This window comes from Sus scrofa, chromosome 6 (genome assembly GCF_000003025.6).
Source record: "Sus scrofa isolate TJ Tabasco breed Duroc chromosome 6, Sscrofa11.1, whole genome shotgun sequence".
NCBI lineage: Eukaryota > Metazoa > Chordata > Mammalia > Artiodactyla > Suidae > Sus > Sus scrofa.
In genome coordinates, this window is record NC_010448.4 from 28,577,641 (window position 1) to 28,599,478 (window position 21,838).

The 21,838-nt window shown below is 50.9% G+C and overlaps 2 protein-coding genes and 1 long non-coding RNA gene across 8 annotated transcripts in view; 1 reads left to right on the forward strand and 2 right to left on the reverse strand.

Annotated features, from left to right (window-relative positions):
• The window catches only part of LOC110260945, a 14,102-nt gene extending 6,493 nt beyond the window's left edge, over positions 1 to 7,609 (forward strand). For both annotated transcript variants that reach the window (XR_002344576.1, XR_002344577.1), the window contains exons 2-3: positions 6,001 to 6,112; positions 7,314 to 7,609. This is a non-coding gene — a long non-coding RNA (uncharacterized LOC110260945). The remainder of the gene's footprint in view (positions 1 to 6,000; positions 6,113 to 7,313) is intronic.
• On the reverse strand, positions 5,397 to 9,216 carry LOC100621677 (dipeptidase 3). The gene is made up of 9 exons (XM_021094118.1): positions 9,083 to 9,216; positions 8,462 to 8,591; positions 8,230 to 8,371; positions 7,915 to 7,984; positions 7,606 to 7,782; positions 7,223 to 7,307; positions 6,616 to 6,691; positions 6,011 to 6,146; positions 5,397 to 5,919 (listed from the first exon to the last, which is right to left on the reverse strand). Exons 2-9 carry the CDS (start codon positions 8,505 to 8,507, stop codon positions 5,680 to 5,682), a joined length of 972 nt encoding a protein of 323 aa, XP_020949777.1. The 5' UTR covers positions 8,508 to 8,591; positions 9,083 to 9,216; the 3' UTR covers positions 5,397 to 5,679.
• Positions 15,902 to 21,436, reverse strand: LOC100621778 (dipeptidase 2). Of its 5 annotated transcripts, none has more exons than XM_003355779.5 (11): positions 21,274 to 21,430; positions 20,705 to 20,960; positions 20,254 to 20,380; positions 19,811 to 19,940; positions 19,582 to 19,723; positions 19,218 to 19,287; positions 18,935 to 19,111; positions 18,480 to 18,564; positions 17,765 to 17,840; positions 16,364 to 16,499; positions 15,902 to 16,265 (listed from the first exon to the last, which is right to left on the reverse strand). In XM_003355779.5, exons 1-11 carry the CDS (start codon positions 21,359 to 21,361, stop codon positions 16,008 to 16,010), a joined length of 1,545 nt encoding a protein of 514 aa, XP_003355827.2. In that variant the 5' UTR covers positions 21,362 to 21,430; the 3' UTR covers positions 15,902 to 16,007. The 5 variants fall into 5 exon arrangements, 4 of the variants coding, with proteins under 4 accessions (XP_003355827.2, XP_013843966.1, XP_020949779.1 ...); XM_013988512.1 differs by having other exon boundaries at positions 21,267 to 21,358; XR_001303628.2 differs by having other exon boundaries at positions 16,125 to 16,265; positions 16,364 to 16,555; positions 21,274 to 21,436.

Consider the following 21,838-nt stretch of genomic DNA (forward strand, 5'->3'; position numbering starts at 1 on the left):
CCCTGCTCATGGTAGAGCTGCCTCTTCTGAAGAGAAAGCCCAGTCTCTTCTCTTGGCCCAAAAGGCCCTGCTCCATCTGGCCCCTTTAGCCTCTCCAGCTGTGTCTCTCTCCATCCTGCTCCCAACCTCAGCCCTTCTGGCCTCTTTCACTTCCCCGAACTCAAAAAGTGTCTGCACAGCACTTGCTGTTCCTTCCGACTGATTGCCTTTTTACCTTCTGCTTCTACCCTCCTTTACCAAACTCCTGGGTATTGGGGAAGCCTCGGCTTGGAGTACCATTTCCTCCCCAGAAGACTTCACCCCACCATCCCATCACCCCACCACACCCTTCCCAGGATTGGGTTACCCAGTGGCACTTTCCCTTCATAGCACCCACTGCAGGGAGAAAAGTGTTGATGGAGATCTTTAATGTTTTTCATGCCCAGTAGGCTGTGGATTTCACATAGGCAGGACAAGTTTGGTCTCGTCACCTTGGTATCCTCAGTACTGGCCCCAACATATTTTTTGACTAGAGTGAACAAGTGCTCTGTAAAGGTTCCGCATAGTTCCCACCAGCCTCTGTCCTCAGGGGTGGGATCAGGTGCTATCTGGGGAAGATAGGCCACTACAGCCCAACTGCAGCTCTAGACTCTGGGGGACTCTGTAGCTCAGATATAACTTCCCTCATACTAGTGACTGGTCAAGTAGCCTGAAATCTCAGGGTACTCACAGGCAAAAAGAAACAGTCCTTGAGAAGCACAGACATTTCAAAAGAAAGCTGCTATCAGGAAAATCATTAGAATTCATAAATCAAAAATTCAAAATCAGGAGTTCCCATCGTGGCGCAGTGGTTAACGAATCTGACTAGGAACCATGAGGTTGCGGGTTCGGTCCCTGCCCTTGCTCAGTGGGTTAAGGATCCGGCGTTGCCGTGAGCTGTGGTGTAGGTGGCTCGGATCCTGCGTTGCTGTGGCTCTGGCGTAGGCCGGTGGCTACAGCTCCCATTGGACCCCTAGCCTGGGAACCTCCATATGCCGAGGGAGCGGCCCAAGAAATGGCAAAAAGACAAAAAAAAAAAAAAAATTCAAAATCATTAGAATTCATAGATCAAAAATTCAAAATACACATTACAAAAGATAAGGCAGAATATTAGTAATATAAAACAAGAAAAGAGGGAGTTTTCTTGTGGTGCATTGGGTTAAGGATCTGGCATTGTTGGTGCTGTAGCTTGGACCACTGCTGAGGCATAGTTTGATTCCCTGGCCTGGGAACTCTCACATGCCACAATGTGGACAAAACAAACAAAAAGCCCAAGAAAATATAAAAAAGAAAAATAAATATAAGATAGAAAAAAATGTAATTGTTCTGAAACTGACACTACTTTATGGCTTGAACCTAGCCAGGGCCCAGATTGGGACTTGAACCCACAGTTTTTAAATTAGAACCACTCACCTGTATCTGGACTTACTGAGGTTCAGTTTCTTTATGCCTCTGCACAGAAGGAATTTAGCAAGAGACAAAGTAATAGGCAAGAAATAGATTCATTAAGGTAGGACACTTAGGAGTTCTTGTCGTGGCTCAGCAGTTAATGAATCCGACTAGGAACCTTGAGGACGTGGGTTCAATCCCTGGCCTCGCTCAGTGGGTTAAGGATCCAGCATTGCCATGAGCTGTGGTGTAGGTTGCAGATGCAGCTGGGATCTGGCGTTGCGGTGGCTCTGGCATACGCCGGCAGCTGTAGCTCCGATTGGACTGCAAGCCTGGGAACCTCCGTATGCCGCAGGTGGGACCCTGAAAAGAAAGACCAAAAAAAAAAAAAAATTGCTCACAAATCTTAAGCTGAATAACGCTTGTCTCTACTCCACATGGCATCATTTGGGGCTGGAGGACTCACTTTCAAGATAACAAGCAAATTGTTACTGACTGCAGGCTAAGAGCTCAGTGTGGCTGTGGACCAGGGCACTGGGTCCTGTGCATGTGGACCTCTGTCTGGACTGCTCAGCTTACTCATTGTGTAGTGGCTACAGCCCATGAGTAAGCATCCCTAGAAGCAGGGAGTAGAAGCTAACAGTTTAGGTCTAGGCCTGGAAACATGCACAGCATCACTTCTGCCATGTTTTACTGGTCAAGCAGAAACAAAGCCCAGGTTCAAGGGGTGGGGAGACAGAACTTCTGCTTCCAATCACAACTGCATAGCAGAGGCCTACAGGAAAGTTTACATACTGTAATTGTATATAGCATATAGTTCACAAAATGAACATACCATATAACCTGCACCCAGGTTAAGACAGAGCACTTTAACAACAACCCTGAGACCATTCCTCATGCCCTCTTCCAGTCATTACCTCCGCCACTGAGGATACCCTTATCCTGATTTTAACAGCATAGATCAGCTTTGCCTGTTTTTGTACTTTATAGGAATGGAATAATATGATAGGTATTGTTTTGTGTCTTGCTTCTTTCACTCAAGATTATTTTGTGAGATTCATGCAGGTTGTTGTGTCCAGCTATAATCTGTTCTTTTTCATTGTTATGGACTCTTCTGTGGAGTTGGTTTCTCTATTGTTGGGTTATTTTCAGTTTGAAATAATTAAAAATAGTGCTTCTATGAATATATTTGTTCATGTCTTTCAGTGCACATATGTGCAGGCATTTCTTTCTTTCTTTCTTTCTTTCTTCTTCTTCTTCTTCTTATTTGCTTTTTAGGGCCGCACTTGTGGCATATGGAATTCCCAGGCTAGGGGCCAAATCAGAGCTACATCTGCTGGCCTACACCACAGCCACAGCAACATGGAATCCAAGCCTCGTCTGTGACGTACATCATAGCTCACGGCGACACTGGATTGAACCCGCAACCTCATGGATACTAATCAGGTTCATTTCTGCTGCACCACAATGGGAACTTCACTTTTTTTTTTAGGGGTCTCTCTGTCCTTTTTTTTTTTTTTTTTTGGCTGCACTCATGCCATGTGGAAGTTTCCAGGTCAGGGATCAAGCCAGAGTAGGGACAATGCTGAGTCCTTAGCCGCTAGGCTGCCAGAGAACTCCTTCACTCTTTTTTTTTTTTCCTCCACTCTTTTTTTCTATCTTTTTGCCTTTTTTCTAGGGCCTCTTCCTGCGGCATATGGAGGTGCTCAGGCTAGGGGTCCAATCAGAGCTGTAGCCACCAGCCTACTCGAGAGCCACAGCAACGTGGGATCTGAGCCGCGTCTGAGACCTACACCACAGCTCACGGCAATGCCGGATCCTTAACCCACTGAGCAAGGCCAGGGATCAAACCTGCAACCTCATGATTCCTAGTCAGATTCGTTAACCACTGTGCCACAACGGGAACTCCTCCTCCACTCTTTTTAACGGTATTTTTATGATGAACATAAGTTATTAATTTTAATGAAATCCAATTTATCAGTCTTCCCCTCTATGATTAATCCTCCCTTTTTTTGGCCACGCCTATGGCAAATGTAAGTTCCCAGGCCAGGGTTTGAACCTGCGCCACAGAGCAACCCAGGCCACTGCAGTGACAATACAGGATCCTTAACCCGTGCAAGAGAACTCCTGTTATTGATATTTTTTATGTTCAGTGTCCCTATGTTGAGGTCACAAATATATTTTCCTTCTAAGAGTCTTATACCTTCTAAGAAGTATGTAATACTCCTGTCTTTTGCATTTGGACCAATAACATCTTCAAAGTAATTTTATTTGATATGTTACATTCTGTATAGTGTGAGCTAGGGGTCAATATTCTTTTTCTTTTCCCTGAATGGATATCCAATTGTTCCAGTTTGTCCTTATGGCTTCATCCTTATTCTCCTCTACCTCACATCTAGCTCTCCTGAGTAATTCTGGCCCAGCTTACCTGTACAGATTTAAGACCCAACACCAGATCAAGCAGCCTTTTCCACTGTCTCCTACATGTGCATAAAGTCTAATTCCTATAATAAATCCCTTATTTTATATCATTCATTGTAGATTCATTTATATCTAATCAAACACTGATACGATAAAGTGGGAAGACTCACTCTGCTGGATATCAAGACTTGTTTTAAAGTTGCTGTAATTAAGACTGTGGTATCAATACTACGATAAACAAATAGCCCAGCTAAATGGAACAGAATTCAAATGGACCCACACTTATATTGTCATGCTTATAAAATAGCTGGCACCATAGTCTCTCTCCTAAATTCAAGTTCCCATGGAAATAATTTAAATCTGGTTCTGGTCCATCCTTATGGGTTAGGAAAAGCAAAGTGGCCAAAGTGGAAAGTCTGTAGCAAGCTGAGCAGATGGCAGTAAACTCCTTTTTACTTCTTTTTGTTTTGTTTTGTTTTGTTTTGTTTTTAGGGCTGCACCCGCAGCATATGGAGGTTCCCAGGCTTAGGGATCCAATCAGAGCTACAGCTGCCGGCCTACAGCCACACCAGATCCGAGCCACATCTGCGACTTACACCACAGCTCACGGCAACGCCGGATCCTTAACCCACTAAGTGAGGCCAGGGATGGAACCCACAACCTCATAGTTCCTAGTCGGATTTGTTCCCTTGTGGTGCAGCAGGTTAAGGATCTGGCATTGCTTACTACAGCCAGCTTATGTCACTGCTGTGGCGCGGGTTTGATCCCTGATCCGGGAACTTCCATGTGCCATGGGTGCAACTAAAAAAAAAGACTTGCTTTCCCCTTCTCCATTAAAAAATCAATTGAACAAAAAGTCAGAGGACCTTACCTGAAAAATCTAAAATTTTACACACTTTTCTCTCTTGATATTTCCAAGCAAGATAGTTTATCCTATACCAGGTATCACCTTCTTAAAAAAAAAAAATTATGGGCGTTCCTGTTGTGGCACAGCAGAAACAGACTCAACCAGTATCCTTGAGGACTCAGGTGGCCTTGCTTAGTGGGTCAAGGATCAGCATTGCGTCAGCTGTGGTGTGGGTCACAGACACACCTTGGATCCTGGGTATCAGTATCCGTGGAGTAGGCTGACTTGACTTGACCCCTTGCATGGGAACTTCCATATGCTGCAGGTGCAGCCCTAAAAAGAAAAAAAATTAAAGAGAGAAATACCCACTGTCACACTCCATGATGGGATCAACTCTGAACTTGATTCCTTTGTGCTCTTCTGTGGGCTCAGGCTTTTAGTATAAGAATAAGATTGTGAGAGTTCCCATTGTGGTGCAGTGGAAAGGAATCCAGCTAGTGTCCATGAGGATGCGGGTTTGATCCCTGGCCTCACTTACTGAGTTAAGGATCTGACGTTGCCATGAGCTGTGGTATAGGTTGCAAATGTGGCTTGGATCCCATATTGCTGTGGCTGTTGCGTAGGCTGGCAGTAGCTCCGATTTGACTCCTAGCCCGAGAACGTCCATATTGCACAGGTGTAGTCCTGAAATTTTTTTTTTTTTTTTAAAGGATAAGGTTATGCCATGGGTGTGGCAAAAAAAAAAAAAAAAAAAAAAGTAAGATGCTTCTGCTCTTCCTGAGAGTGACAAAGCTGGCCAATGGGAAACACCCAACTTGAACACAAGACTCCTCACCAATCAAGAGACCACCAGACCAGTCCCCCTCCCCATGAAGAAGGGACACTCACACCTGGCTCTGTACCCAAAATGTTTATTCTCAGCATATATATGCTTGTGCCTGGAGGACTGGAGGGGAACTTTGTGAGACGTTGCCACAGTGACTTCTGGGGGACTACCTAGGTCACTAGTGCCACAGGATGAGGATTGAAAAAGTCGCAGCTGCCACCAGGCCTAGAATGAGGTTTGGGGAGGCTTTTGAGGGCCTCTGGGGGGCCTGACTGGTTGGCCACTTGTTTCCCGCCTGGTGTGTGGCCAGGTGTTTGTGCTGAGGCCGAGTCAGGAGGTGGGAGTGGCAGGACTTGCCCACCTGCCTGTTTGGAAATTCATCCTCCACTGGGCTCTGGCCACTGTTTTCCTCTCTCACCTGGGGAGTGACAGTTAGCAGCCTGTGGCTTCCGCAGCAACCCCCACCTGCTCAAACCACCGAAACCATCCTTTTGTCCAGGCCAGCACACCTGTTCTACTTGTCTGAAGACCCGCAGCAGGTTTCCACGAAGGACACCCTGAAGCTCTTCCTCCCTCCAGCCGTGCTTCAGCAGCTCCTCTACCAGTACTGGGTATGTGGACACGTCCTCCAGCCCCTGTGGGAACCTGTGTGGCCACCAGCTGGGTAGCTGTGGACCCTCAGCTCCAATCATGGCCTAGGGCCCATCCTCACATGAACCCCAACCACATATGGGAAATTAAGGACTATATTCTTCAGGCTACTGAATGCAACTTCGGAAGTTCCATGAAGACTGGGCTTGTGCAGCATTAACCTGCTGAACAGATGTTCAGTCCACAGCAGATTGGCTGGGCTGGGGTGGAGCATATGCTGGGCAGATGAGTTCTCCTGGGAGGGGGTGAGGTACTTAACAAGGGTGATGATCTGACTCACTGGGCCACAGGAGGGACGGGGAGAGTCTGGGAAACAGACCCTGGGAGCAGGAAGATGGCAGGTGAAAGACCAGAGTCTGTGGTGGTGGAGGCCTGAGGATGGGAGGACCATTGGCTAGGAACCTGAGACTAAAGGACTCCCCACCATAGCCCTGTCCAAGATGAACTCCAGGGAAACACTCACCGGCCAGATCCATCATAATTTCCACTAATCCCAATGTGCTCAGATCCAATTACTGCCCTGATGTGGTCAAAGTGATCTAGGGGGTGACAGTTCGTGGTGGGCACCACGAGGCTGGAGTCAGACCCTGGGATCAGCCCAGGTCTGGGGAAGCTCAGTATGGCCAGTTCTCCTGCCAACAGCACTCCAGGACACAGTAGCCAACTCCACAGAGTATTCCTACTGTGAGTTCTCAGGTGGTCACAGGCTAGACACTGGACCCAGAGTGAACCTCAGAGCAACCACCCCTTTGGGTCTTTTCCTGCCCAGAAGCCGTCCTGCCTCTGGGTGAGTTCCTTGAGGGTCTGCTTGCAGGACTCTGCCTAGCCTGTCTGAGATGTGGCAGCAAAAGTGAGAGGCAGAAGCAGTTGCCTCCCCTGTACCCATCAGCACTTACTGTGGCCCCAGATCTGGGTGGAAGGGCAGTGAACAGCTGTGTCTGCTCCCCTGGGCTGTTGGGAGTCTTGCCTAATGCCCAGCAGGTGCGCTAGATGGCCAGAGCTGCCCTGAGGGCTGTCCCAGTGGCCACAGGCCAAGCTATAACCACACAAGGAGTTGAAGTGGGACTCACCTGCCACCGTGGACACATTAGCAAACAGGTTACACTGCAGCACCCCCATGGACAGTGACACCATCACAATGCCACCATTCTTCTTCTACAGGGATAAAGGAATAGACACTCAGCTTGGCCCTTCTGGCCTGATGGCCTGCCACCTATGCCCTGGGGGCTCTGGTAGGACACGTGGTGAGTTCTGCTTCAGGGGTTAGGAAAGTGAGCTTACCTCTCTTGATCTCTGGGTAGAACTTATTTGGCTTTGACTTTCAGAGACGGAGAGTTAACCAGCCTTGGGTCTAAAGGTAAGTGAGGCCTGGGCTGGTAGCTTTGTTCAAGGTCAAGGATCTTTGGCTGAAGCATGCCTCGCCCTGGGTTTGAGGGCTGGGGTGGCTACTCACCAGAAGCTGCAGGATGTCATCAGGAACATTCAGCATATTGTCACACACAGCCCTGGCAGCTGAGTGGGAGAAGATCACAGGGGCCCTTGACACCTTCAGGGCTTGCCGCACCAAGATGTCCGACCCGTAGGACAAGTCCACCATCATGCCCAGGCGGTTCATTTCCCCTATCACCTTCTGCAAGGACAGGTGTGGTTGTTTTTTTTTTTTTGTTTGTTTGTTTTTGAGGGGAGGGGTCAGGAGGGTCACATATGTGTGCACATATCTGTAGGGGATAGGTTGGGTAGGTTATGGAACAAGAGTCCTTACCTCACCAAAGCTTGTCAACCCACTGATGTTGGTGTAGAAGTGGTGTTGAAACTTGGTGGAACTCTCTGCCCTGTAAGACAGCCACGGGAGGACAGTCTAACAGGCCACATTCTGGCTAATACAGCCTGGACATCCAGGCTCTCTGTCCATTCATCCCATATCCAGAACAGGGCGGGATCTGGACCAGCCACCTTCCGGGAATGGGAGGGACGCTGAGAATCCAGTCTCCCTCTGTGGACCCCCTCTGTCCTCGTCTCTCTGGCATTTTCCCCACCTTACATCTACTATTCCACCCTGGCTTGGCGCTCTGCTCACCAGGGTGTGCTGCAGGTAAATGTGAGTGTCAGGTAGCGTACTCCCAGCAGGTAGAAACTTCGGAGCACAGAGAGGCTGCTGTCCAGTGAGTGACCACCTTCCACGCCAATAAGGCAGGCCAGCTTTTGAGTGCTGCTCAGTCCTAGAAGAGGGAAGGGAATCAAGTAGTCGGAGACCAGGGCCAGAACCAGCAGAGTGAGCCCCTGACTATCTTAACCATTCCCCAGCCCACCTTTGGCTGAGGTCACAAGCTCCAGTTCAGAGTAGGAGGCACACATGCGATGAATGAGGTCAATCTGCTCCAGTGTGAGGCGCACAGCATCCTGGTCCTGGGTCTGGCATGGGGCATAGGCTGACCAGAACTAGGGGTTGGCCCAGGGGTCCAGAATGAGATCAGAGTGGTCTCCAATGTCCTTGGCCTGCTACTCCTCCTCAGCCCCCAAGGTACTCATTTGGGTCAGTGGCCCCGAGTGTAGCACTGCCTGCCTGATCCTGTGGTACCATGATGAATATTCAGCTTGCTGTCAGTAGCCAAGCTGGAATCATGACACATCACTGCCTGCTGTTTGTCCATGTGCAATGTGAATGCCCTGAGGCCAGTCCACCATATCCTTTTTGTTTTCAGAGTCACCACACTCACCAGGGATTTTCTGATCACTTTCTGGGTATTGTGACTACACAGAACCTGGGCACCTGTGCAGCTGTCCTGTCTTGACCTGCACCACCCCTACACTCCCCAGCAGCTACGTGATGGCACATAGTGTTTCCTATGATAGTCACCCAGAGGTCTGTCTACCCAGGTTCCTGTGGCCCCCATATTCCCCACTGGCCACTATTTGTGTCCCTGTGGTACCTGTGCACCCACGAGGCCATCCCTAAGCTTGTCCAGGCTGGTCTGGCCAAGACTCAAATTGCGCAGGTTAACACCTTGTAGCTTGTTCTTGTAAAACTGTTTCAGGAGTGAGGGCAGGTGGTTGTGGCTGGGGTGTTAAGACAAAGTTAGAGTGGGGACATGTCAGCATGCCTAGGCCTGTCCTATCCCACCCCATCTCCCCACCTCACACAGTTGTCCTGAGTCACAGTTCTTGGGGTTGGGGACGGTTTCCACCAGCAACCTGGTAATAGGGGGAAAGGCACCCATGGGTGATGGAGGAGAGAGGGGTGGTGTAAGGGTGCCTTCTCACTAGCACTTCATGCCTAGTACATCCTCCCCTGCCCAGAGTCAGGTTCAGCCCGCACACTGCAGCTACAGCTACGCACCCATCCACAAGCGGGAAGTCCCGCATCAGGGCCCTTGCGCGTTTCTGCAGACTCTGGACTCCCGGGGTGCCTGGCGCTATAGGGGCCCTGTCTGGCCTGGTTGAGGCACTAGGGATTCCCCGCATGGTCCGGGCGCTACGGGCGCCTAGGGTGGTCTGGGCGCAGGTTACTGGCCTCAGCAGAAGCCACAGAAGGAGCTGCAACGATAGCAGAGGCCGCTGGCCGAGCGCATGGGGACTCTTGAGGCCTAAGGGCTGCATTCTGTGAGGGATCGAACAGGCGGGCAGGGGCCGGGCTCGAGAGCCTGAGGGGCGAACAGGGTCAGAGGGCGACGATGGGGTCCCGACCGTTGACGTAGGCGACTCAGCTGCGTGGTCTCCTGAGGAGGGTCTCGAGTCAGAACGCTGGGTGGGGCGCGCGGGGATCCGCAGTGCCGCCGCACAGCGTGGCCGCCAGGAGGCGGTAGGGCCTTCCCGCCTCAACATGGCCGGCCTCTGCCTGGAGCGCCCACTAGCGACGCATCGGAGACGCCCTTCGCCCCCGCGCCCCCCGCCCTGTACCCACCTGCTGCCGAGCTTGTTGGATCTTACGACTTCGGAAGGAGGTCTTTTGGGGAAATGGAAGGGCCCAGGAATGGAACAAATTTCACTTCTTGCCAGACAGGTCTCAGATCCATGTGGGGTTTTAGTTGCAGGGATATGCTCTGCCTGCTACTAATTAAATATTCCATGAAACTCTAGGAAGAGTTAGAACTCAGAAGAGTCCGTTAGACCTGCATGTTTTGACAGAAGAAAGATTCCAAATATTCCATATATATATATATATATATTTTAGGGCTGCACCCGCAGCACATGGAGGTTCCCAGGCTAGGGGTCTAATCGGAGCTACAGCTGCCAGCCTATGCCACAGCCACAGCAATGCCAGATCTGAGCTAAGTCTGCGACCTATACCAAGCTCACAGCAATGCTGGATCCTTAACCCACTGACTGAGGACAGGGATCGAACCCTCAACCTCATGGTTCCTAGTCGGATTCATTTCTGCTGGGCCAAGATGGGAACTCCAGAAAGATTCCTTATATTTTTTAATAAAAGTGAAATTCAAGAGCAATTTTTATGGGAGAACTTTTTTTTCTTTTTTCTTTTTAGGGCGGCACCCACAGCATATGGAGGTTCCTAGGGTAGGGGTCCAATCAGAGCTGTAACTGTTGGCCTACACCACAGCCATAGCAACACGGAATCTGAGCTGAGTCTGTGACCTACACCGCAGCTCAGGGCAACACCAGATCCTTAACCCACTGAGTGAGGCCAGGGATCAAACCTGCTTCCTCATGGACACTAGTCAGATTAGTTTCTGCTGAGTCACCACGGGAACTCTATAGAAGACCATTTTGTTTTAGCATCTCATATTGAAATTTGTTTCTGTACATATGTTAATATGTGCGGGGGAAAAAAAACTCTTAGAGAAATACACATACTAAACCTTAGTTAGCAGTAGCTGTCTTGGAAAGGGGGTTACCAACTCCCTGGCCAACTTCTTTTTTTTCTTTTTTCGCTGTCCTGCCACATATGGAGTTCCCAGGTCAGGGATCAGATCTCAGCTGCAGTTTCGACCTATACCGCAGCTGTGGCAATACCAGATCCTTAATCCACTGTGCTGGCCAGGGGATCTAACTGCCCCAGTGTTCCAGAGATGCTGCAAATTGTATTGCACCACAGTGGGAACTCCTCTCTGGTTAATTATGTCCCATCTTTTTCTGTAATGTGGTCATCCTGCTGAGGGTAGTCTAAGGCAGTGCTGGAGAGGGCTGGCCATGATGGTAAGAGTGAAATGGAGGCACTAGAACAGCAGCTGAGCCTTGAAAGGATGGGGCTTGAATCCAGCAGGAGAGTGGAGACAGTATCCTAGATTGGCCAGCCCACAATCATTTGAGCCGGACGATTGTGCTGCAGGGGGAGAAGCTGGAAGAGATACTCCAAGGCACAGAGTAGAGAGACAAGGTTGGGTTAGTGCCCTTGGTGCTAAGAGCCTGAGGCTTTAGTCTGACACATGACTTTACCTGGGGCAGAAATCTTCCTTGAAGACAAGTTGGTTTCCAGGCTGGCCTGGCCAGTATAATTCATTGTTTTCTGCAGAAAAAGTCGTGGTTTGGGGGACGTGACCTCAGAACTGCATTTGGGTGGCATTTGAGCGTCTCGAGCCTAGATCAGTTCCCAGCAGACTGAGAGGGACCAACCACACAGACTGAAGTATAGTCTGGGTGTCCTCTCTTTTGCATCTGCCTCTGTCTCCTGTTCTCCCTTCTGGGCTCTCTGATAATTGGGCCTCCCCTTTGGGTGTCCGAAGGACCTTGGCCTCTGGTAACCACTGCCCTCTGTACATTGCTACCTCTTTCTCATGCCTTGGGGTTAAGGCACAGTCTTCCCCAGATGTCTCCAGCTTACCTTCCTCAGCTCAGGAGGGATGAAGGTAAGTTGTGTAGGGGAATATTTGTTTATGTTCTGGTCTCTCATACATCTGAGCCAACCTGCCATGAAGGACTTCTTTTAAGCGATGTTAAACAATATAATGAATGATGACTTTTCTAATAGTTTATCAAAAGTGCAGCTTTTCACATACATTTGTTTCCTATATTAGTTTTAGGTGAAAGGAGAGGAGTTCCTTTTGTGGCTCGGGGGTTAAGAACTCGACTAGTGGGTTCGATCCCTGGCCCTGCTCAGTGGGTTAAGGATCTGGCGTTGCCACAAGCTGCAGTATAGGTCACAGATGTGGCTCGGATCTGGCATTGTCGTAGCTGTGGTGTAGTCTGGCAGCTGCAACTCTGATTCAACCCCCTAGCCTGGAAACTTCCATATGCTGCAGGTGTGGCCCTAAAAAGAAAGAAAAAAAAAAAAGCGAGCACATTTATAGTTAATTTTAAAAGGTTATCAAATCAATGCATAAACAACTTCAAATGTCTGGTTTTGGTTGACTAAGTAAATCAAAGTTACATTCCTTCTGACAATAACTAGAAAGGTTGGGCCAAATATAAAGACGATTTTCCTGAAGGCATCAGGGAGTCAATAAGATATTGAAAAATTATTTGTTGAGGATCCAGGGAGGGTGGATACCCAGAGTTGGGCCAGGCCTTTGGGCTATTTCTTCCAACTAGGGGTTTTGTGGGGCTAATGAAATGGAGATTAGTATCCAGGGTCCACTAAGAGTAAGGGAGAACCTGATGAGTTCGAACACAAAAGAACACACCGAAAGGAAGGAGTGAATCATGCCTCTGAAAATTCTGGTTATTAAGCAATTGTCTCTGAACTCCAGATTCAGCCTTCTGTGTTTGTGTTTTTGTTTTTTTTGTTTTTGTTTTTGTTTTGGTCTTTTTAGGGCCGCTCACCTGCAGCATATGGAGATTCCCAGGCGAGGGGTCAAATCAGAGCTGTAGCTGCTGGCCTATACCACAGCCACAACCACAGCAGTGCTGGATCTTTAACCCACTGAGAGAGGCCAAGGATTGAACCTGTGTCCACATGGATGCTAGTCAGATTCGTTTCCACTGAGCCACGTCGTTGGGAACATGATGGATGCTCCCCTCACCTTGAACTCTTTTTTTTCTTTTTGGGGCCAAACCGGAGGCACATGGATATTCCCAGGCTGGTCCAATTGGAGCTACAGCTGCCAGCATATACCACAGGCACAGCAGCATTGGATCCGAGCCACATCTGCGACCTACACCACAGCTCATTTAACTCACTACACCTTAACCCACTGAGTGAGGCCAGGTATCGAACACACAACTTCATGGTTCCTAGTCGGATTCGTTTCTGCTGTACCACGATGGGAACTCTGGCCTTGAACTCTTGAAACCACATTTCCTAGCTGCCTAGCTGGCTTCCTATTACATTCTGCCAATGGGAGTCACCAGAGAAAAGGAAATGGGAAGACGGGAAGAAAAGGGGATTGTCTCTCTCATTTCTTTTTTTTTTTTTTTTTTTTTGTCTTTTTGTCTTTTTGCCATTTCCTGGGCTGCTCCCGTGGCATATGGAGGTTCCCAGGCTAGGGGTCTAATCGGAGCTGTAGCTGCCAGCCTACGCCAGAGCCACAGCAACGCGGGATCCGAGCTGCGTCTGCGACCTACACCACAGCTCACGGCAACGCCGGATCCTTAACCCACTGAGCAAGGGCAGGGACTGAACCTGCAACCTCATGGTTCCTAGTCGGATACGTTAACCTCTGCGCCACGACGGGAACTCCTTGTTTTTGTTTTTTCTCTTCCTGCCAGTGTTGCTCCAGCAGTGGCAGTTGGCTGCAAGTTCCAATTTCTTCTGGCCATTGTAGAGTCGCCCCGTCACGCTCACTCAGAACCTCCTTACTGAGCAGAGCCCCATCCTCAGAGGTCTGAGCCCCAGCAACCAACGTAAGGCCCTCTCTAAGCTTCTAACTCATAGTAACCTCCACCTCTTCCAGTTTTCTCCCAAATGGACCCTGAGCTGATCAGCTCAGCTTGGAAGGATTTGGAATGAAATTATAAAAAAAAAAATCGGAGTTCCCATCGTGGTGGAGTGGAAACGAATCTGACTAGGAACCGTGAGGTTGCAGGTTCGATCCCTGGCCTCACTCAGTGGGTTAAGGATCCGGCGTTGCTGTGGCTGTGGTGTAGGCTGGCAGCTGTAGCTCCAATTCAACCCCTGGGAACCTCCATATGCCACAGGTGCAGCCCTAAAAAAAAGACAAAAAATTAAAAAATAAAATTAAAAAAAATTTAAGGGCCTCACCTGTGGCATATGGAGGTTCCCAGACTAGGGGTCAAATCAGAGCTGCAGCTGCGGACCAACACCACAGCCGCAGCAATGCCGGCTTCTTAACCCACTGTACTGCCAGGGAATTCCTCTCTCCCTCTACTTCTGTTGGGCTGAAAATGTGTTTACTTTGCTTCTTCTTTTTTTTTGGCCACTATGTGCAGTGGTTTGTGATGAGTTCTTAGTTCCCAAACCAGGGATTGAACCCAGGCTATAGTGGTGAAAGCACTGAGTCCTAATCACTAGATCACCAGGGAACTCCTCTACTTTTCTTAAATTTTTTCTTGTTTTTTTGGCCACGCCTGCGGCATGTTTAAGTTCCTGGGCCAGGGATTGTTCCCAAACCATGGTAGTGACCCAAACCACTGCAGTGACAGTGTCAGATCCTTAACCCCCTGTGCCACAAGAGAACTCCTACTTTTATTCATTTTTGAAGAATATTTTTACTGTTCACAGAATTCAACATTAATATTTACTTTCATTCATCAGGTTAAAGGTACTCCACTGTGTACAAATTTCCATTATTTCTGTTGAAAATTCAGTTGTCACTTTAATTTAACCAGTTAATGGAATTTGTTTTAATATGGCAGCCTTTAAGATAATATTTTGTCTTTGGCTCCTTGAAGTTTGACTTGGAAATGCATTTGGCATTACTGTGAACAGTGCTGCTATGAATGTTTTTTCCTATGCCTTTTGGGGAGCATATGTATGCATTCCTCTTGGATATATGCTTGGGATGGAATTGCTCAGTCATGGCATATGTGTAGATTTTTAATATGAACTATTATTTTTATTAAATAATTATTTATTATCACATTATTATTATTAGCTCTCATTAACTCAATGTATTAATTCAATTTTGGCTGTTATTAGTGCAGTCATGGTTATCATGAATGAACTGGGGAGACTTCCCATGGTGGTTCAGCAGAAACAAATCTGACTAGTATCCACGAGGACGCAGGTTCTATCCCTGGCCTCACTCAGTGGGTTAAGGATCTGGTGTTGCTGTGAGCTGTGGTGTAGGTCACAGACACAGACTGGATCTGGCATTGCTGTGGCTGTGGCGTAGACCAGCAGCTACAGCTCTGATTTGACCCCCTAGCTTGGGAACCTCCATATGCCATAGGTGCAGCCCTAAAAAAAGACAAACTGGACCGGGGGAAGATGGGGTGATTGTCTTAAGTAGCCTGAGGTGCCCAGAGAGAAGTAGTCCCTAAGAAGCAGGGGAGAGGGTGGGTCCACATCCAAAGCAGTGATGCCATTGGAGGTCCATGGCCCATTAAGTAGCCTGACATTCTGGGCTCTGTCCAAATAGGAACAAAGATCATTTGTGATCTAGGCAGGTTCTCTTCTTGGGAGTCTGAACCAGAATTCCCTGAAAGATCCCCAGGTGGTGGTCAGTGGGTCAGGAGCTACTTGGGGGGAACCCCGAGTAAGGTCCACCTTCCTGCAGCCAGAGCCACCCATGGTCTTCTTCCAGTGCTGAGCCAAACTACCTGGCTTTCCTCAGGCCACTGCCAACAGGTCTTCCTTGAGGATCTTGTGGCTGAACTGAAAGGTCCCCCAGCAAACACCAATATTGGGAGCCTGCACCACAAGACCCCACCCCAGAGAAGGATACACATGGTGATTCCATTTCTAAAACATTTATTTTCAGGAAATGTTTGTGCTTGCATGTGAGGGAAGGTTGTGGGATGTCTGTGGTGCCAAAGTGACATCTGGCAGGATTAAGTGAATCACCAGAGCCACAGAATGATGATTGGGAAGGCAGTAATAACTGTGAAGCCTGGGGCCATGTGGGGTGAAGATTTTGAGAATGGCCACTTAGGTGGCAAAATGGATTTCCTACTCATAGGAGTCTTGGTTAGTTTCTGGTCTGGAGCCAGATTCTGCCTCTGATGCAGACGCGGGAGGATGGAACGGCAAGAGCTGCCCAGCTGCTCATCCGGGAACTCATCCTCCAAAGGACTCTGCCCCTTGCTTTCTTCCTGTACCTGGTGGTGGCAGTTGGTGGGTAGTGGCTCCCACAGAACCCTCTCCCCAGTATACCTGCTTAGACCCCAGAGCTACACATTTGCCCAGCCCAGCATACCTGTTCCACCTGTTGGAAGACCCGCAGCAGGTTTCCTCGAAGGACACCCCAGAGCTCTTCCTCACTCCAGCCACGGCTCAGCAGCTCCTCTATCAGTACCGGGTATGTGGACACATCCTCCAGCCCCTGTGGGAACCTGTGTGGCCGCCAGCCAGCCAGCCAGCTATTGGGCTGCAGACCTGTTCCTTGGTCCTGGGTCAGAACCAAAGCCCTATGTGTCTAGGATTCACTGAACCCCAGCCCTGGTCAGCGGTCAGATATGGGAAATGGAAACCTGGAGAGAGTAAATGATTTACCCCTGCTCTTTATCCTTCAGAAGGAGGCCCCAGAAGCTCCTTAGAATATTCATCAAAACTCACTGAATTGTACTATTAAGATCTATACTTTATACTGAAGGCAAATTTTCCTTCCATTTACAAAACAAAGAGAAACGTTTTTTTTGTTGTTGTTGTTTTTTTTTTTTTTTTTTTTTGTCTTTTTTTTGTCTTTTGTCTTTTTGTTGTTGTTGTTGTTGCTATTTCTTGGGCCGCTCCCGCGGCATATGGAGGTTCCCAGGCTAGGGGTTGAATCAGAGCTGTAGCCACCGGCCTACGCCAGAGCCACAGCAACTCGGGATCCGAGCCGCGTCTGCAACCTACACCACAGCTCACGGCAACGCCGGATCGTTAACCCACTGAGCAAGGCCAGGGACCGAACCCACAACCTCATGGTTCCTAGTCGGATTCGTTAACCACTGCGCCACGATGGGAACTCCTGTTTGTTTGGGTTTTTTTTGTCTTTTCTAGGGCCATTCCCACGGCACATGGAGGTTCCCAGGCTAAGGGTCTAATCGGAGCTGTAGTCGCCAGCCTATGCCAGAGCCATAGCCACGCCAGATCCGAGCCTCGTCTGCGACCTACACTGCAGCTCACGCTGGATCCTTAACCCACTGAGCAAGGCCAGGGATTGAACCTGCAACCTCATGGTTCCTAGTCAGATTCGTTAACCACTGTGCCACGAGGGGAACTCCAACAAACAGAAGCTGTTTAAGAACTAGGTTGACCCTCTGCATACACAGACCCAACTGCAGGCAGAGAAGATGGTCGGCCCATACCAGATCTTGCTAAGAGTCTGCTCAGAGGCTGTGGGTCTGCTGGCACCAGATGGGTGCAGATGCTGGGCAGATGAGCTCTATCTGGTGGATTAGCCAAATATGATGACCTAGAGTAGGGCCAGTGGGCTAAAAAACAAACAGGAGAGCCCAGGAAACGGTCCCTGGGAGAGGGAAGATGCCATTTGTTCCAGAAGACTTGAAGCTGTTGTCAAGGCCATGCATGAGGACCACAGTTTGGTGGCCATGGGGGCTGTGAAAACCCCACTGCTCCACAACCAGCCCAAGTCAAGCCACAGGGAAGCACTCACCGGCCAGCCCCATCATAATCTCCACCAATCCCGATGAACTTGGATCCAATGACTGCCCTGATGTGGTCGAAGTGATCTGAAGGATGGAAGGCAAGCAGTGTGGGGCTTCCAGGGCAGAGGTGGGGGTGGGGACTGGCCTCCATTGATTCCCCTTATTACAGCCTGTGGGCCACATAGGCCAATTCCTTCATGGCCTGGCACCTGGAGTGCCAACTTGAGGGCCCTGAGGTTTGGCCTGAAGTCATCCCAGCTGGTCTTGGCTTCAGATTTGAAGTAGACCCCAGAGCGACCTGTCGGGGCATTTCCTTTCCGAGAGTCACCCTGCCTCCCAGTCTCCTTCTCATGGATGTGGAGGATGAGAGAGGGCCAAGAGTACAACGGACAAAGACCCCAGATCCTCAAGGAGCTGCCCAGTCCCTTGGCCAGAGGCAGGGCCAGGCACCTTAGGAGCCCCCTGCAGAGGCGCAGATGGGTGGCACCTGGGCCCTATGTCTGACTGCCTCTCTCATACCCATCAGTATCAGTTTCGATTCTGCAGCTCCAGTTGCACATGGCAGCAAGGTGCTGTGTGCTGTCCGTTGTTGGGTTTGGGGGAGCTTTGCCTATTGCCAACACATGGATCAAACCACTGAGGCTGTTCTGGGGTCCTCCTCAAATCTGCATCCATCTTCATGTCCAAATCAGAGCTGTTCAGAGAGCCCAGGGTGGGGCTTACCTGCCACAGTAGACACGTTGGCTAACAAGTTGCACTGTACCACCCCCACGGACAAGGACACCATCACGATGCCACCATTCTTCTTCTGCAGGGGTGGAAAAATGGACACTCAGCTTGACCCCCAGCACAATCACCTGCCTTTTCACTTTCTCCACTCCCTTGAGGAAGTATTCAGCCCTGGCTCTGAGGTCAGAGGAGACGTCTTAGTTTGTGTGAATGGTGGAGCCTCAGCCCTGGTCTGGCTGGTGTCTTGGTCTTGGGGTTGCAGGTTTATAGAAATATTTACCGCCTAGAACCCTACCTAGGGCTCAAGAATTCAGGGGCTGTGGATTTCGGGTTTGGGAGACAGATGTTCCGCCTGGGATTTGATGAGATTGAGGGAGTAGAGGATGAGGTTCAAGGGCTTCCGGTTTGAACCTCTTGCTTTAGGTTTGAGAGCCAGGGCATTCTCTCACCAGAAGCTGTAGGATATCATCAGGAACATTCCGAGCGTTCTCACACACACCCCGGGCAGCTGAGTGGGAGAAGATCACAGGTGCCTGTGACACTTCTAGGGCTCGCCGGGCCACAGCGTCTGAGACATGGGACAAGTCTACCATCATGCCCAGGCGGTTCATTTCTGCCACCACCTTCTGCAGGGACAGGTTGGGGAGAGGGCATCAGGGCTGCATTTATCTGTAGGGAACAGGCAGGGCATGTACATTCATGTGGGGCAGGGTATGGAACCAGGGTCCTCACCTCACCAAAGCTGGTCAGCCCGCTGACGTTGCTGTGGAAGAGGTGGATGCCTTTAGCCGAGCTCTCAGCCCTGCAGGATGGCCAGGAGGTAGTTTGACTAGTGGCTGTGGCTTGCTACTAGAGCCTAGATAGAAGGTCCACTGAGACCCTCTGCACCTGCACTCCCTGGAGCAAGAGCAGGGACCCAGACTTGGCTATGCCTGGCAGTGGGAGGGCCCTTCTGGGGATCCAGTCTTGTTCTGCAAAGCCCCACTCCCCTCCTGACTCCAGGGCGGATCCCAGGGGTAAAGCTCGAGTGTGGGTCCCAGCGTGATCTTGGGCGATCTCTGCCGCACTGGGCCCATACCATCTTCCCTGTGCTCACCAGGGTGTGTTGCAGGTGTGGGTGAGTGTCAGGTAGCGCACACCCAACACATAGAAGGTACGCAAGACGGAGAGGCTACTGTCCAGTGAGTGACCACCCTCTACTCCAATGAGGCAAGCCAGCTTCTGGGTACTGTTCAGAGCTGGGGGCAGGTAGGTCAGAGGATCATTTTCAGAGACAAGTGTAGCTTAATCAAGTCCCTAACACCTACCACCACCAGTCTGTCTACCTTTAACGGAGGTCACAAGCTCCAGCTCAGAATAGGAGGCACACATGCGGCGGATGAGGTCAATTTGCTCCAGGGTGAGGCGCACAGCATCTCGTTCCTGGGTCTGGCATGGGACGTAGGCTGACCAGAACTGGGAGAAGGCCAGGGGTTGGTTTGGGCAGGGCTTGCTGTGGAATTCCTTGGGTTTCTCGTAGCCTCCACAGCTAGCACAGCACTCACTGTGCCCAGAAGTCATAGGTAATGTGTTGTTCATTCTGTGGTACTTGGATGGCCATAGGTTGGCTCGGCATGACCCCGGTAGCCCCCAGCATCCATATCATGGCACTTTCTAGGTTCATCATTGAAACTGAGTTCCCATGTGACTAACTTGTTGTCTCTGAGGCCCCCACGATCCCCCACATTCCCCAGCAGCCATGGTGGCAACGTGTGTGTCCCTTTGGTACCTGGGCACCCACGAGACCATCTCTAAGCCGGTCCAAGTTGGTGTGGCCGTGGCTGAAATTGCGCAGATTAACATCCTGTAGCCGGTTGTGGTAAAACTGCCTCACGACCAGGGGCATGTCGTTGTGGCTGGAGGGAGGTCAAGGCAAATGGTTGGGCTCCTTTGCCTTTAGTATCAGGCAGAACACGTTCGTTGCCTGGCCTGGGCTGTCCCAGGCTCCCCCATCTCTGACTCTCACACAGCTGGTCACACTAAGACCAACTGATGCTTGGGCAAGGGGTTCCCACCAGGGGCGGGGGTGACAGAGGAGGGAAAGGGCACCCATGGATGATGGGAGAGGACATCCAGGGGTGGTGTGAGGGAGCCTCCTCAGTAGCTCTGCCTGCTCTGGGTGTCCTTCCCCGCTCAGGGAACGGCCAGGGCCCCACCAGCCACCGCATCGCCCTACGCACCCGTCCACGAGCGGGAAGTCCCGCATCAGGGCCCGCGCACGCTCTGGCAGACTTGGGGCCCTGGGGGTTCCCGGCGCGGTGGGGGCGCTCGGGGCGCCCGGCGCCGTCTGGGCGCGGGTTACTGGCCGCAGCAGCAGCCACAGCAGGAGCAGCAGATGCAGCAGAGGCCGCTGGCGGAGCTCGCGGGGACCTTGGAGGCCCCTGGGCCGCATGCTGCGCGGGGCCGGGCAAGCGGGCAAGGGCGGGTCTCCAGAGCCTGGGAAGGACGGACGATGGGGTTCCGCCGATCCCCACAGGCTACCCAGGGGCGCAGCCTCGAGCGGAAGGAGAGCGCACCTTGTCCCAAGACCTCCCTCCCGCACCCACGTCCAGGCGCGAGGAGAGCCGCAATCCCTCAAGCACGTCCGCCAGGGGGCGGCACCGCCCTCCTGCCCCCTGTTGAGAAGGGGCCAAGCTGGCCTCCGAGAGCCCATTCGCGTCCCTTCGCAGGTTCCCTCTGCCACTGCTCCTCTTCCCACCCCGCACCGCGCCAGGGACCCGCCCCAGGTTGCTCTCCCCCTACCTCTAACCTTGCTCTCCAAGAGAGAGAGTCTGGGGTGCTTCTCTCAGAGAGTGGCCTTCAGCCCCAGGCCTTCCCAGAGCACATCTTGTCCCCATCTGCCGGCAGCCTGCCCCGCCCACCCGGAGGGCTGCGTGCGAGTGTCTCTATGGCCACAGTGCTGTGGTCTCCAGGATTCCTGGTGCTGGGCAACGTGGGGTGGGTGTGGGGGAGGAGATAGTTTCTGGAAATCCAGAGTTAACCTTGTGGATGCTGGATTCAGGAAGGGGCCCTCTGCCCCCACCTTTCTCCCTCTACTTGACTCTCCTGCCTGCACGACAATCCCGTGGGGACTTCAGTCAGTAATGGAACTGTCAGGGGCTCCCCTCCCCCATCTTCCGCAGTCAGCCTCAGGAAGGAGCTCCCTCAGGAGTTGCTACACCTCCCCAGGGCCTGAATCGAGAGACTTTTGTGATGTGATCTGAGCAACCATCTGGGGAGAGTCAAGGACGCTTTTACTCAACAAAGCAGGAATCCAGACAGTTGGTTATTTGAGGGGAAGGAAATGCAGTCATTTCCATGGCATCAGAGCCTCC

What these genes read in the sequence shown, in the direction of transcription:
- LOC100621677 (XM_021094118.1), bottom strand. Translation starts at nt 8,507, where the DNA reads ATGTGTGCCTCCTACTCTGAACTGGAGCTTGTGACCTCAGCCAAAG. An exon ending in GCTTGTGACCTCAGCCAAAG is followed by an intron (nt 8,372 to 8,461) that starts GTGGGCTGGGGA and finishes TCCCTCTTCTAG; the next exon opens with GACTGAGCAGCACTCAAAAG. An exon ending in GGTTGACAAGCTTTGGTGAG is followed by an intron (nt 7,783 to 7,914) that starts GTAAGGACTCTT and finishes CTGTCCTTGCAG; the next exon opens with AAGGTGATAGGGGAAATGAA.
- LOC100621778 (XM_003355779.5), bottom strand. Translation starts at nt 21,361, where the DNA reads ATGGGGACAAGATGTGCTCTGGGAAGGCCTGGGGCTGAAGGCCACTCT. An exon ending in CAACGTGTCTACTGTGGCAG is followed by an intron (nt 17,841 to 18,479) that starts GTAAGCCCCACC and finishes TCCATCCTTCAG; the next exon opens with ATCACTTCGACCACATCAGG. An exon ending in TCTTCCAACAGGTGGAACAG is followed by an intron (nt 16,266 to 16,363) that starts GTATGCTGGGCT and finishes TGCCACCACCAG; the next exon opens with GTACAGGAAGAAAGCAAGGG.